This window comes from Macrotis lagotis, chromosome 2 (genome assembly GCF_037893015.1).
Source record: "Macrotis lagotis isolate mMagLag1 chromosome 2, bilby.v1.9.chrom.fasta, whole genome shotgun sequence".
NCBI classification, from domain to species: Eukaryota; Metazoa; Chordata; class Mammalia; order Peramelemorphia; family Peramelidae; genus Macrotis; species Macrotis lagotis.
In genome coordinates, this window is record NC_133659.1 from 266,653,290 (window position 1) to 266,669,875 (window position 16,586).

Below are 16,586 nucleotides of genomic sequence, written 5' to 3' on the forward strand. Positions count from 1 at the left end.
CTTGGTATTTGGTAGGTCATCCTTTGTATAGTCTACAGTGATATGTTGAATAGTTTTTATTTTCTTGTGTAACCTACATTGATTACTAAGTCTGAATTCCTTAAGGATAATCCTTCTGTCATAGAAGGTAGTGATAACTTGGTCCCTCTTTCCCCCTACAAATCCATCCATCTAACTCAACCATTTGTTTGATATGTGAGACAGTTTTATACAGTGTGGATAGTGTATAGTGTGATGAAATTGTAGTCAGGAAATCCTAGGTTCAAATCCCATCTTAAATACTTTTTAGCTGTGTGACCTTAGGCAAGTCACCTAAACTCTTTGGGCCTCAGTTTCCTCATCTGTAAAAATAAGGGGGTTGGAGCTAATTGCCTCTAACTTCTCTTCGACATCTAAATCTATGTTCCTATTGTTGTTGCTAAGTCTTTTCCCCTTGCCTTCAACACTTCCCATCATCCAGGGTCTTTTCTACTAAGTTCTGTCTTCTCACTATGTGACCAAAATATTTAAGCTTCAGTTTTAGTTATTGGACCTTCCAGTGGATAGACTGAATTTCTTTAAGTATTTGCTCCTATGATTCCCCCCCACCCCCAGCCCTTAGAACAGTGTCTGACACATATAGTACATAATTTATAAATGTTCATTGAGGGACAACTATTAACCGATGCTTCTTGATTGACATTATTATTTGCTGAGTTAATGTGAATATTACTCATTTAGGGTGTTTTGATTCTACTCTTGGATCATAATTATTCCAGAGGCTCCATTCAGGACCAGACCACTGTCCATTACATTGGACAAATACAGTGTGTCCCTGTTAAACAACCTCTATTATTGCTCAGGGAAATGATATCTGTTGGGTCTTGGCTGATTTAAAAATTTCTGAAATCAATACTTTTCCTCCATTTTGGAGAGAATGTGTTAATCGTTATTTTAGTGTCTTAGAGTTTTTAAATTTCTTTTTTTAGTCTGGACCTCTTTAGCAGTCTGGTCAAGCCTATGCATGCACTATGAATTAAATTAAAAATTTTAAAAGCAAAAATCACAAAAGAAAGGGACTATATTAAAATAGTTATCAATTTAAAATGGTTCACATACTCCAAGAGAAGAATCTAATAGATTCAAGAATATAATAGATCTAATAGATTCATTAATAATATACAATTTTCCAAATCTATTGACTAAAATGTATATTAGAGTTAGTATTGCATAGGTATTATTAACTTTCAATGTATTCTTCTGATACATTTTTGATATTAGGATGCCAATATTTATTTAATACATTGAACAAAATCAGTTTTAGCCTTTAAAAATAACTTTATGTTCAATGTGTCATGCCACAATGTGTCACATGATTCTGGAAATCACAAAGAACCATGAAAGAAGGTAAACACTTTCATTCATTGGCTCCATGTGATTTCCAGATTCAAGCCCAAAGGTTTCAGTCTCTATATTCTTTGGTGTATCTTAAGAATTGTATACTTGCTTAATCCAAATAAAATTTGATATCATCAGGAAAAGATTTTCAAGTGGAAGGGGCTATTAAATTATATTTGGAACCCAGGGATTTGAACATCTGACATCTTATTGGTAGTAATCCTTCTAGTCAAGTTGTTAAGAAGGAATTACTTCTAGGAGAGGGGGAGATTAAAGTGTCAACATCATTTTTTTCTCTCCCTTAGTTTCCCTGATTTTATCAAAGGAAAACTCAAGAACCTCAGAGGGCCATGTGATTTTGGACTTTCTGTCTCTTCTAAAAGCATCCTTGGAACAACTGGCGTATTGTCTGCATTTGGAGCTGAAGACTGAGAAAAGGCAGCTTCAAAACTCTGTAAGATAAATTACAATATACCTGAGGGGAATTTAATGAATGTCCCCATGAAGGAGTCAAAAGAAATTCTAGTAATTAGGCGTTGAAAGTTCTCCCTTTTCTACTTGTGTTCAATAAACTGGAGATTACTTTATAGAGGATTTTATATATGGTTGTGGGAGAATCTTTTTGGAGGGATAATGTACCAAATTTTCCTACTCTAGCACCTAAGTAAATACCTCTAAAAGCAAATTAAATCTGTTTGGTTAATTGATATCAATTGATAATCAACTGATAATCATGGAGAAAATACACTGGTGGGAGTTCATAAGTCATAGCATTAGCAAGGAAAAAAAACACACACAAGAAAACAACTTCTCAACCCCTCAGGATTAACCCCTAGAGCTTTGAATGGATATATTACCTTAACTCTGGAGACCTAGTTTGCCAGTGGGTAAGGATTGGAGTGTAGATCCTGAAAGTGTGGTGTATGTGCATATATACAGAACAACTGCATATATCCTTAGGGGATATTAGTGGTCTAATATGCTTTGCAGAATGATATTTGTTTCTAGAAGAAAAATAAATTATTTCCGCTATTTTTTAAAGCACAGTATATTTGTGTGTACAAATAGGCTACTGGAGTAATATAATAATGTGTAGAATTATAGACTCCTAGAATAGAAAAAAGCTTAGAGGTCACCCTAGTCCAACTTCTACTTGAAACATGAATTTACTGTGAAACTGTAATTATTATTTTTCCTTTTTTTCCAATTACATTTGATGACAATTTTCAATAATCATTTTCTGGTAAGATTCTGAGTTCCACATATTTTCCTTTACTCCCTTCTCCACCCCACACCAAGACAGCAAGTGATTTGATATAATTTATATATGTACAATCATATTAAATACAGAGAAATAACAGTTAATAACCAATATCTTGGGGGGGGGGGGATTCAGAGACTCTCCCTTTCTTCTAAATTCCTCATTTTAAAAAGTTCAGTTTTTCTTGAAGGACTTAACTGATAATGATATGAAAATGATGATGATAATTTTTATCCTTTCTCAAAGACTATCAGAGAGGCGATGCCTTGAGAAGACATAAATTGGATTTTGATATGAATCAGGATGACTGGAGACTTCCCCGAATGTGAACAATCAATCAGGAAAGGTCACACAGCTAGTAAGTGTCAAGTGTCTCAGGTTAAATTTGAACTCAGTTCCTTGTGATTCTAGGACTGGTACTCTACCCACTGTGCCATTTAGCTTCCCCAACTGATAATAACATTGTAAAACTTTCCTGATGTTAGTCATACACCATCCAAATTTACAAGGAATTTAATCTAAAGTGGAGAAAACCATTGTGTCACACTCAAATTTGGATGGAGACACATCCTTTTCTCTAGATGGTCCAAGGCTCGGTGTGGTCTGGTAAAAAGATATTTTCTCTATCCAAGGGTGATATGATGGTGAGAGTATATAACTGTGGTCCTGATTCCATAATTATCTTTGGTCTAAGAGAGATGCCCAAATTACCATTCTTTTATTAATAATAATCTAATGGGGCAGCTAGATGGTGCAGTGAATAGAGCACTGGCCTTGGAGTCAGGAAGATGTGAGTTCAAATCTGGCATCAGATACTAAACAATTACCTAGCTGTGTGATCTTGGGCAAAAACTGGAAAAAAAAAAACCTGATGGCCTTATTAATAAAATGATCAGATTACAAAGAAACTATATCATTTGAACCTGCTCAATCAACACAAACATTCCTAAGAAGTGGTTGCTAGTATTTCAAGTGACAGGGAATCTACTTTCTTATAAGATATATGCAGAAGGATAAGGAAGGGGAAGCTAGGTCCTGGAAACAGGAGGACCTGAGTTCAAATCTACCTCTTAGCATCTTGAGACTGGCTATTAATAAATTTTAAATGTGAGCAAGAATTGATTTATTACTTTTTTGATTGCCTAAATTAATGAAACTGATGGAGAAAATGTTACTGTTGCAAATTAAACCTAAAAGTATGTTTTGTGCACTTTTTTGGTTTTGAGAGTCTAAGACATGCTTTAGGAGGATTGAAGAAGTGGGGTATGCATAAAACAATCTTATGTCATCAGGTTTAAATTCTGACTTTACTTCTTACCCACTTTTTTCCTTGGATAACCTGCCTAAACTATGGCCTCAGGTTTCTCATATCTATAGAATTGGAGTTGATGATTTCTAAGGTTCCCTTCTAGCTCTATTTCTATTAAGAACAGTCACATTCTTACATTGAGGGCAAACATGGCTTGGCCTAGAGAATCTTCCCAGAGGTAATGAAACTGTCTAATTAAAAGATATCTTGCAATTTGAATAGACAACATCTGGACAGCTTACAATTAGGCGATTGATGTGAACTTGTTGTGGTAGAAGTCCTAAAGCTGCTGCCACTCCTTGACGGAATATCCGGAGCAAAGTTATGTTAAGCTTGTTTATGTCCATTTGCAGAGTCTGCAAAAAAGAAAAAAACAACCAAAAAATAAGTCCTTCATTTGTGAATGAGTCCTTGCAATAGCTTATTCAGTTTTTAATCTAATTATAATATATATACATATATATATATATATGATACTTATTTCCATTTTTAACTGGAAGCAAATTATAAGAAGAGTTGGAAAATGGAATGTCTACCAAAAGTCATAGTACAGTTTTAGGCTAAAAGTTTAAATTTAAATGCTTAAAACTTTCAAGTACTTTTTGTTGGGAAGACAGTGTTGAAAACAAATATAATGCCCCTGCCCCTAGACATTTAATTTCATCTCAAAGAGACCCAGAGGCCAGATTAGTCACAATTTTTTTATAGGAGAAACTTTCGTTCAAATGAGGGAAAATTTGTATGAATTCAAACTTCATTTTGTCAAAATAGTCTATAGGAGAAATAAAGAGTGATTAATTATTTTTTTCCTTCTAGATATGTCCCTGGAGTTGTCATGACAATACACAGTATTTTCCTCAAATAATAGGTCAATTCTTACTTTGAAAAGTGGTTGAGATCTGAGAATCACAAATCACTCTTACAAGGTGAATGCTTACTCAAATTATTGTACAGACATTTATCCACAGGAAATATAATTTTCATCAGTCTAGACTTCTTGCCTAGATCTACATTTTCCTTTGCTTGATAATCACTGATGAATACACAGTACCTTAAAGATGACAATGCTCTTTGGGGATATTATGTGTGCACAAATATCATTTGATCTTATTTGATTATCTCATTTGATGTTACGTACAACAGTACTGTGAAGCAGTCTATATGGGTCTCTATTCCACAAAGAAAGAGATAAAGAGACAGAGAGGTAGCATCATTTTCCTATGTGAATATTATAAACATAACTGGATCCCATTTCTCTTCTGATTTTCCAATGTTGTTTCTATTACATCACACTTCCTCTTAGTATTTTCAGAAGTTTAATGTATCTGTGAGCTCACCAATGTTGATGTGATCTCCAATAAGGATGATACTGGTTGCAAATCATCCCTCCCTATCTTTGGATTCTTTTCTGTATCTTTTGAAAGGTTCACTATAGAAAATTCAGCCTAGGTGTTGGAATCTCCATCAAAGTTCTCCCAACATTATGTGGATACCAATGGAATGCAAATGCTGTTCCTCTCTCACACTCTCCCATGTGAGTAAGTCTTTCTTTTGATGTTGTTGCTTCTATGTTTCTTTTCATCTTTATTTCACCTTTGTAATTCTTCATTTGTAGCCAGTTGCAACCTACTGGGGGCCGCAATGAACCTCCACACTGCTCTTAGGATAGTCCTCAACTAAAATTGCCTCTTTTGTTCTCTGATTTACAGTCTCAAACATCACTGGAAGCATTACCGGTATTATATTTTCAGACATGGTCAGTAAGTAAATTAGTTTTAACTTACTCTATGACTTGTTACACAAGTGAGGGTATGGGATGGATGGGTTGGGGGACAATTCTTGGGATAGTGATGCAAAAAAGAAGGAAGGAAATTAAATTAAACAATAAAACACTTAAAATAAATAGAAGAGGGCAGAAGAAATTTGAGAAGTGGACAATGACAAACGAGACAGTTTTTGCTACTGACATATTAAATTTAATAAATGATCCTAAATAAACTGTACATATTAGAAGTTGACAGTTTCATATTCAACTCTTGGTAATGTCAAACCAAGTATCTATACATACATATCAAAAGTATGTAGAAATATTATTGTTGGTTGATTTTTAACAACTTCCTAATAAAAATAAAAAATTTAAAAATAATATTGGTATTCAACTTTGCTAAGAAACTGAAGCTAGAAAAAAAGTATTCCTGACTTCAAGGAGCTTACATTTTAATGGAGAGAGAGATAAGTAAATATAAAGGTGCAAGCAAAAACTATAAGGAGATGGGAGATAATCTGGGGGGTGGGTGGGGAAGAGGCAGAGATACTTGCAACTAAGGGGATTGAGGAAGTCTTTTGCTATTTAGAATCTTTAATTTAACTAGCCTTTCAATACATTAGAGGAGATTGTTTAGAAGATTCCAATCAGACTAAATCTGATTAATAAAAATAATATCAATAATAGCTAACATTTATATAATGCTCTGAGTGGTACAAAGTGTTTTTATTGATATTATATTTGAACCTTACAGTAACAGATCAGAACTGTATTTTTACAGATGAAACATAGAGAAGGGAAAATGACTTTCCTTTCATCAAGCAACTGGTAAATATCAGAGATCAAATTTCTTCACCACTGAGCCAGTAAGATAGATTTATTTTATTTTTTAATATATTTTATTTTATACTTTTAAAATTTATTTTTTTCTTAGAAAAATTTTATTTATTTTGAGTTTTACAATTTTCCCCCTAATCTTGCTTCCCTTCCCCTCACCCCCCACAGAAGGAAGTCTGCTAGTCTTTATGTTGTTTCCATGGCATACATTGATCTAAGTTGAATGTGATGAGAGAGAAATCATATCCTTAAGGAAAAAAAATAAAGTATAAGAGATAGCAAAATTACATAATAAGATATCATTTTTTTAAAATTAAAGGTAATAGTCTTTGTTCAAACTCTAAATTCTTTCTCTGGATACAGATTGCATTCTCCATCACAGACAGCCCAAAACTGTCCCTGATCGTTGCATTGATGAGATGAGCAAGTCCATCAAAGTTGTTCACCACCCCCATGTTGCTGTTAGGATGTACAATGTTTTTTCTGGTTCTGCTCATCTCGCTCAGCATTATTTCATGCAAATCCTTCCAGGCTTCCTGAATTCCCATCTTTCCTGGTTTCTAATAGAACAATAGTGTAGATGGATTTACTTTAAAGAAGAGAAACTTAATTTTGTTTTTTTAATCTCATTTTTTATTTTTATATTTTTAAGCCTATATATTTTAAGCTTGATTTCTGAAGATATCTTTCTTCTCTTTCCTCCCCAGCATATCATTCATTGAAACAAAGTTTAAAAAGAAAGAGAACAAAAAAAGCAAAGTTATCAAAATAAATGCAGTCTTAGACACTCAGTTCTCTATAATAAAAGGAAAGCATATTGTTTCAATTTTTCCTCTGAGGTTAACCTTTGCTCTATTATAATTTGGGGTTCTTTTGCTTTCCATCATTGTGGCCATTCTGTTCATTTCACTTGGCATCAGTTGATTTAAATCCCCTCATATTTCTCTATAATCTTCATCTCTTGTAGTGAAACATGAACTATTCATGGACCACAGTTTGTTTAGCCATTTCACAGTGGATGGACACATGCTTGATTTGCCATTACCAAAAAGAAAAAAATATATTGCCATAATATTTTTGGTATAAATGGGATATTCCTGTCTGTCTTTAACCTCCTTAGAGTACATACCTAGTTGGGGGATCTTTGGGGCAAAGGATATAGAGAGTAATTTTCATGTGAGAATTGGAATTTTCTGTACATTCAATAATAAAAATGAGACATATAAGAAATTTTGTTGGAATATAATGTGCTTCAGAAGTATTGTAGATAAAGAGCCAGCTTCCAGAAAGAAGACCTTCATTCAAGTACATTCCTGATGTATATTAGCTTTGTGACCTTGGGAAAATAAGAAACTTCTCAGTAAGCTTGAAAACTCTCTAAAACAATACATTTTAAAATATTTATTGATATGCATTGCTAGAAGTAACTTCTCATTGAGAATTCTTTATATCCATGCAAATCTGGACACCTTCCCTACTCAAATTCTCTATAGACTTCCTGACAATAAAATACATTACAAATACAAAAGAAAATGCCAACAAAACAGCACTCTGGTTCATTCTCTATAGACTACCATACAAACATCAAAGGTATGGTGGCCAATTTTATCTCTCATTATACTGTGCCAGAGGATGTCCTAGGTATGTGTTCTCACAAGGTCTCAAAAGACAGTCCTCAGCATATAATTTATCTTTACGATGTTTTATCTTTTTAGAAAACCTGCTGTCTGAGGAAGGCAAAGAAAGTAATGGAAACTGCAGTCATGTACACAAATGGGAAAGCAAACAGGGCTAATGAATGAAATTCAATTCATTAATTTAATGAATGATAAATGAACAGTCACTAAATTGGCAGCATTATCAGTTTGAAACTTGAGTTGGTCTTTTAAGAAAACTATTGTGGTGAATAAATAAAGAGATAAATAGATAAATAAATAAAAGAATAAATAAAAAATTACTAAAATTAAAAAAAGAAAACTTGTGATACAGCAGAAAGATCACTGGAGGTGGTGTCTAAAGGACATGAGTTAATATCCTATTTCTGATGTTTTCCAGTTATGTGACTTGAGCAAATCATTTTACATATCTGGGCCTTAGTTTTATTCTGTGAAAAATGAAACCATCCTCTAGATGGTTTCTAAGGGTCAAGCTCCAAACTATGATTTTATCAATGAAAACTTAAAATTAAAAAAAAATATGAAGTTAACTAAAGTTAAATAAAAATATGAAGTAAATATATAAGTATACATTTATGTATGTAAATATATTTATATTTATATGTATATTTACATATTATATATGTATGCAAATATATTCTTATACATATGTATGCTATAGAAATATAGGTGTGTATAAAACATGTATGCATATTTATATAAACAAATATATGATATATATGCAATTTTATATATATCAAAATTCTTTTTAAAATAAAATATTAAATTAGGGGTGTGATCCAGTTTGAAACATAAGAGTTGTTCCATCCTTTAAGAAAACTATTGAGGTCCAGCAGAAAAATATGCATATATGTATATACACCATAGATTATGATGGCTATCTGATTTTTTTTCTATTGCTAAAAGGTTTTCCCTAATTTGCCTGATTTTTTACTAATATAGTAATATAGCCTATTTAATCTGGGAGCTCCCCCTACTGCAGTTAAAAAATAGAAAAATAGGGGCGGCTAGATGGCGCAGTGGATAAAGCACCGGTCCTGGAGTCAGGAGTACCCAGGTTCAAATCTGGTCCCAGACACTTAATAATTACCTAGCTGTGTGGTGTTGGGCAAGCCACTTAACCCCATTTGCCTTGCCAAAAAAAAAACCTAAAAAAAGAATAGAAAAATAAATTATCAGCATGTTTCTAAGCAACTTTTCAAGAACACATTCCAGTTATTTGCTTAGTTCCACATTTAGGTAGAAGCTTTTAGAGAATGGGACTGTTTTATACATATATAGTAAGAGCTTACCTACTATATAGTAGGAGTTTAATAAGACTTGTTAATGATCACTTGATCTATGGATCCCCCCCCCCCATCCATCTCATAGAACCCAGAAAGGACTTGTTTACAAAGCCCTTGGGTGAAGTGTAGTTCCCTTTAATTTACTAATTGAGGGGATTACTCATAAACTTTTGCCATTTTAAAAGAGACTTTTTTTTAAGGTTTTTTGCAAGGCAATGGGGTTAAGCGATTTGCCCGAGGTCAAATTTGAACTCAGATCCTCCTGACTGCTGGGCTGATGCTTTATCCACTGTGCCACCTAACTGCCCCCTTCACAAGAAACTTTAAAGGGATCTTTGTCTTCACCTGCATCAAATGAATAGAATTTTAATTTACAGAGAACTTCTTTAGATGGAAGGTTATGGTTGTCTGAAACAGACAAAGAAAGGCCACTATAATCAACAAAATGAGATGGATGATGGAAAATTTAAGTCTAGATTTTGTATTTGTTTTGAAGAGCACTGACAGGAGTTAGGGCCAGCAACTAATTCTGGAAACAAAGGATCAGTAGCATAAATTATACCAAATCAACTTTTAAAGACAAATTTATGTGAGGAACAGGCAGGATACTTCAGAGACAGGCCTTGGACCTCAGGGCAAAAACTCTGTAGTTTATGAAATGAAAGCTATGTTAAAAATGCTGCAGTCATCAGAAAAAGAAATAGAGGTCTGATGAACTCAACAGTGATATCATGAGTAGGGAGGAAAAGGTGCATATATTTTAACTAATTATTTTTTACTAATTAGGTGTTAAAGGCACATTTGTTTCTTCCTGATGAAGCACAATTACTGTCTGTGCTCTGGGACAAAGACCTGGTCAATGGTTTATCTGGCATTTAATGAACATATCAATCACCACTTAAATATTTTTGGAATTTAAAGAGTGGCATTCTGGTAGAAAGAATGCAGGGATATGGAATCAGAGGATCTAGGATTGGTAAATCCTTGTTGAAGGACTTGCCAAATGGCTCACTGAGTTTCATTTTCCTCACCCGTAAGATAGTTGGATCTGAAATCAGAAAGACCCAAGTTAAAATTTGGATGAGGGGCGGCTAGGTGGCGCAGTGGATAGAGCACCAACTCAGGAGTCCCTGAGTTCAAATCTGGCCTCAGACACTTAATAATTACTTAGCTGTGTGACCTTGGGCAAACCACTTAACACCATTGCCTTGCCAAAAAAAACCAAAAAAAATTTTGGATGAGACACTTGCTAGGTATGTGACCTTGGACAAGTCACTTAACCCTGTTTGCCTCAGTTTCCTCATCTGTAAAATGGAGAAGGAAATAATGAACCATTCCCATATCTCTGCCAAGAAAACCATAAATGGAGTTATACTTGAAAATGATGGAAAATCAACAAAATATTAAATGATCTCTGAGGTCCCTTCCGTCTGTATAATACGTTCTCTTTTGCTAAAAGCATTGTGTTAGAGTATTGTTTCCATTCTATTCCTCCTGGGCTCACTAAATAATACTAATACTAATGTTTCCAATAACCACCTCTTACAGAGTACTTTTAGATTTACAAAACACTTCACATATATTATTTCATTTGAGCCTCATAATAACCCAGTGTAGTAGTGATAATTGTTACTATTCTTATTTTACAAATGAGGAAACTGAGGCTGAGAGAATTACTTGCCCAAGGTGAAATAATGAAGTATCTGAGATGGAATTTGAACTCAGATCTTCATAAAAATTTAAGTCTCAAGCACTATTCCCTTAGTAGGCAGAATTTTAAATTGACCTTTGAGGTGATGTGGGATTTAACTAGCAGAGAAGAGGAAAATAATAATAAACTCTTAACTGTGCATAATATACAGTGAGGATCCACATCACATAAAGTATCCTTCTAGTGGACCTCCACAATCATAAAAACATGAAAGAAGGACCACTATTTTGTACCAGAATATATCTTTTTTTTTGCCTTTGTAAGAAGATGGGCTGATACAGTTTTCTAGAACTTTCAACAGCTTCTTGCTGATCATCACTGTTTATTCAGCCTTGCAGCTCTTCCCTAAGGGAAAGGTAATTTTGTGCTAGCAACAGGGAGTCTAGAGGTAGTAGAGAGCTCTTGAGGACTCAATTCCCAGGGCTGTGATTAGGTTGTGACTTGCTACTGTGACAACAGTTTTTAAGACCAGGTTTACCTGATGAAACTGATGAGTGGGAAGGAGGAGGGAACCTATGATCAGAAGATGCCTGGAAAGGCAACTTTCCAAGAAGGTGAATCAGCAGGTTCAGTTCTGTGAGTTTGGGGCTAAAGTGGCTCACAAAAAGAAGAGACCTGATACAATCAGTCTGACAATTTAGATCAAAAGGAACTGAGTCAAATCTTCAATCTAAAACAGAGCATTTTAAATTATTTGCCTCAAATTTCCATTCGACTGGGAGATCTGGCATGATATTTATATCTATACATGTGTGGCTAAGGACACTCTCTGCACAAAGGAGATAGCTTATCTGAGTATAATAATAAAGCAAAAACTTATCTAATTGCTTTGGAAATTCAGGCCAGATACCCTATTCATCCTGGTCACCTAGACAAAAGCATGTGTATATTTGGTAAGGAGATTATCCAGGGACAAGAATAATCCCTTGTGTGACCCAAGGTAGAAGCATTTGTCAAGTGATAGGACATACTTATTTGGGAAAGTGTCAAATTGGCAGAAAACACACGCTTCTTATACAAGATGGCATTCTACCTCCTGTCACTATGACTTTGCATAATCTGTTCCTTATTACTGAATGTCTTCCCTTTTTCTCTCTTATTCCTCTTGAAATCTCTGACTTCTTTTAGTTCAGTCACCACTGCCTTTACTCATCCTCCAGCTTTTAGTCACTCCCATTCATTGAAATTTTATTTATCCATATATTAAATTTAGTTATATGTTTACTTGTCCCATACTTTGGTAAAATATTAACTCCTTGGTAAGGATGGTTTGATTCTCATATTTGTGTTTCAGCATTTAATACATAGAATCATTATACTGCTGTCCTTTTAAGGGTCTATGCTTTCATATAGAGCCGTTTGCTAATGGGTGAAATCTGATTTGCTTAGAATTCTAAGTGTGATGTGATCTCTGGATAACAGAGTAATGTTGGTTTTTTTAATGATAGTTATTCCTTGGGCATAATTTCTAAATGGAAGTGACCTTAAAAATCATTGATTCTAATACTTCCATTTTGCATCTGAAGCCAAAGTCTAACAAAACCAAAGCCCAGTAGAGTTACATAAATTATAACAATAACAATTTATAAATTCTTTGATTATTCTGACTCAGATTCTGAGACAAGCAATTATATTTTGAATGTGACAAGCTATGTGATAATGGAGAGTTGGCTACCAGAATTGTCCTATGATTACAGGAAGGTAATTGATCTTATTATAGACAATAATTGATCTTATTATTCTCTAATGAGAATAGACAATATATAGATACTATATATTGACAACAATTGATTTTGTTGTAGACAGAAAATTAGAAATGGATTATTGACCATGAGCTAAAGTTTATTTACAGAGAAGACTCAAAGTCTGAATTCAGTAAGATGAGAGAAGAGGAGAAGAGGGAGATATTTCAGGACTGTATCAGCTAAGCTTGACACCAGTAAAACTGCTAAAATAGAATGATACTTCCAGGTGAGCAGAGGCAGAGAATCAGAGAAGTCATGTATTCGAATATCAGAGATATTCTGTAAAGTGTCTTCTGATATATCTACTAAAGTGTTAGTAGAGCACAATTTGAATGGACTTGACCTAGCAATGAAATATTTATTTAACAAAGAAGTCACATTTATTAAGGAACATTAGTGAACAGTTGCTGAGATAGAAAGATGCTTGTGTTATTATTTCTTTTGCCTTATTGCTAAGTAGATTATATTTAAGATCTAAATTTATCATCATTGTGAATGCCTGATTTGTGTAAATGAAAACACATTGATGGGGACTGGAGAGCTGAAAAGTTGACTAGGACGAGCATTTTCCTCTACAAAAGGAAGAGGACCCTGAGAGACTTAAAGTATAACTGATTCTTCTTTGGGATGTTAGCCCTGCTGAAATGATCTAATGCAAAGTGAAAGTAAACATTATCATGGTACATGAGAGTTGTGAAGTACTTCGAAGTGGGGGTAGGGACTACATACAAATAATCTAATAGAAACACAGTTAAAGAATTAGAAGAGACTATAAGGCTATCTATGTAATCCCCTCTGGACCCAGAGTCAAAAAGATTTTACTGGAAATCTGATTTTTAAATACTTCCTAGCTGTTTGGCTCTAGGCAAGTCACTTTAATCACGTCTGCCTCAGTTTCCTTATCTGTAAAATGGAAATGATAATAACATCTGCTTCCTGGGGGTAGATATGTGATAATACCTGTAAAATGTTTTTCAAATCTTGTAGTACTATACGAATATTGTTGTTATTCACTCTACCTTTCTGGGCTTTGGTTTTGGCAGGTTTTGGATTCGGTGATCTCTAAGGTCAGTTCTGAGGCAGTGAGTGGCAAGGTAGATGGATAGAGCACTAGGTCTAGGAAAACTCTTCCCGAGTTCCAAGCTGACCTCCGGCATTTCCTAACTGTGTGACCCTGGGCAAGTCATTTAACCCTCTTTACCCAAATTTCTTCATCTGTAAAATGAGCTAGAGAAGGAAATGGTCAATTATTTCCAGGATCTTTGCCAAAGTAAAAACAACAACAACAACAAATGGGGTCATGAAGAGTCAGATACGACTGAAATGACTGAGTAACAATAATAAAGGTCACTTCAAGTCAAAAATCCTATGACTTATGAAGAAAAGCAGGATTACTGTATGATAGAGAGCTTACATCATAGATGCACAAATATATAAAGTTGAATGAAATTGCCCTAATCAAACAGTAAATTGCAAATTAGAATTGAAGGTTTCAACTGTCATTTCCCTGTAAAAGGTATTGAGTCACATGGCAGTGCGCAGAGTTTGGAAGACAGCTCTGGATATTTAGTTGAGAGATTCTAAATACTTTCTCCTTGAATGACAAGGTGGCTAGGAGAATAAAAAGAAAGTGGTATGGTGCAGTGGATTAGGGAGACAATGTGATGCATTGATATATGTACTAGCTCTGGAACTACAGAACCTGGGTTCAAATTAGGGTTCTTTCCTCATCTGTAAAGTTGGGATCAAAATAGTATCTATCTCTCTAGTTTGTTATAAAGATGAGACAAGTAAAATGTTTTTCTTTCCTTATTATTATATAGGGGCACAGAGGCTAGAGTAGCAGGCCTAGAGTTAAAAAATTCTTCTTCCTGAGTCTAAATATGGTCTCAGACACTTCCTAGTTGTGTGATCCTAGACAAGTCACTTAACTCTAATTGTTTTTAGTTTCCTCCATTGTAATGAGCTGATGAAAGAAATGCCAGACCATTCCTGTTTCTTTGTCAGGAAAACCCCAAATAGGACACAAAGAGTTACACATGACTGAAATGACTGAACACCAATAAAACGTACTATATAAATGCTAGCTATTATTATCGTTATCAATTATAAATTAGCAATAAGGAAAAAGAAATAAGTTAATTAGCCTACTTGGGCCTGTTTCTTCATATGTAAAATGAACGAGATGGACTAGATGGCCTCTGAGGTCCTTCTGGCTTTAGTATATATTAATTTGTATTTCTATAACTAAAATGAAATGATTCCATCTTATATTCAGCTAAGTGGGCATTATTGATTGGGTCACTGCCAGTGACATGCAGAAATATAATTTGGTGACATTAGTCACTGGTTTAATTTAAAAATCATCATTTTGGAAACATTTTCATATTGACCTGGCTTAGACTTAGTGCTGCTCACAAACTGTTTTTTTTTCTTTGTCTGAGAATGAATTTCCTTTTCAACTCAAATGCAAAGATGTCCCACTGATGGATTTCTTTTGAGATCCAATCTCCTACTATATTGCCCTATGGTTTTTCCAACAGTTCCTTTCCAAGGCAGAACAGATGGAAACATAAAAAAAACCCAGTTATTCTACAAAGATACATTTCTATTTGAACTTCTTTCCCCTCTATTCAACATTGATATCTGAGGAAGAAAAGTAAAGAAAAGACATTTCTGGAGGACATTAAAGACATCTTAGAGATGAAAGTAAAATTTGTAAGCACTAGTATTTTTCCTAGAATAATTTTTGTTTGATTCTTCATAGTAGTTTCCCAATGAGACTTTTTTTGGAGGGAAGTTTTGAAAGGCAATGGGGCTAAGTGACTTGTCCAAGGTCACACAGCAAAGTAATTATTAAGTGTCTGAGACCAGATTTGAATCCAGGTCCTCCTGATTCCAGGACCAGTGCTCTATCCACTGCATCACCTAGTGACCTCCCAACAAGACTTCTTAATTTGAGGTTATATACAACTTCTGATCCAAATACTGATCAGAACCAACTTAAAAATTGAGCAAAAATATAACATGTTCAAAGTACAAAAATGGGTGTTTGAGATTTCAAGACAAAAAAGAAAAACGTTTCACTGAGAACATACAATAGATCACAGATAAGTAAACACAAGGAAATTTGAGAAATCATCTGCAATTGAAATATTCACTAAGTGTTTCAATAGAAGCAATGAAACCTGAACTGAGCTTTGGAGGAAGATAAGAATTCTAAGAGGTAGAGAGTAGTATGAACATTTCAAGCAAGACGGAAGGATTCTGCAAATGCGGGAGATGGAATGACTAACTTGAGAAATAGGAGTCCAGTTCGAGATGATTATTGAGCATATATATATATATATATATATGAGAGTATCAGCAGAGAAGCCTGGAAACATCAGCTGAAAGAAATTCAAAGGGGTCCTTCCATGTCAATATGAGCTTTCTGCACTAAAAGAAATCGAGAACCACTAGACAGTTTTGAAGGCTGGGTAGGGAGGGGAGTGATAGGACTAGATTTGTGCAGGTTCTTTTAAAAAGAATAAATTAAGGAGGGGCTGGAAGCCTGGAAGCAGACAGATTAATTAGGAGGCTCTAACAATATGTCAGGAGAGAGGTGATGAGGGTGAGA

The 16,586-nt window shown here is 34.4% G+C and overlaps 1 protein-coding gene and 1 long non-coding RNA gene across 3 annotated transcripts in view; one reads left to right on the top strand and one right to left on the bottom strand.

Moving 5' to 3' along the window:
- PTPRR (protein tyrosine phosphatase receptor type R) overlaps window positions 1-16,586 on the bottom strand; it is a 311,109-nt gene that overhangs the window by 177,758 nt on the left and 116,765 nt on the right. The window contains exon 2 of the mRNA XM_074226146.1: window positions 4,190-4,303. Coding sequence (XP_074082247.1) covers window positions 4,190-4,303 — 114 coding nt within the window. The remainder of the gene's footprint in view (window positions 1-4,189; window positions 4,304-16,586) is intronic.
- LOC141514950 (uncharacterized) lies at window positions 1,629-8,700 on the top strand. 2 transcript variants are annotated; one of them, XR_012476165.1, is made up of 4 exons: window positions 1,629-1,831; window positions 2,885-2,996; window positions 5,372-5,481; window positions 5,657-8,700. It is a non-coding gene; the product is annotated as an uncharacterized LOC141514950 (long non-coding RNA). The 2 variants fall into 2 exon arrangements; XR_012476164.1 differs by having other exon boundaries at window positions 5,372-8,700.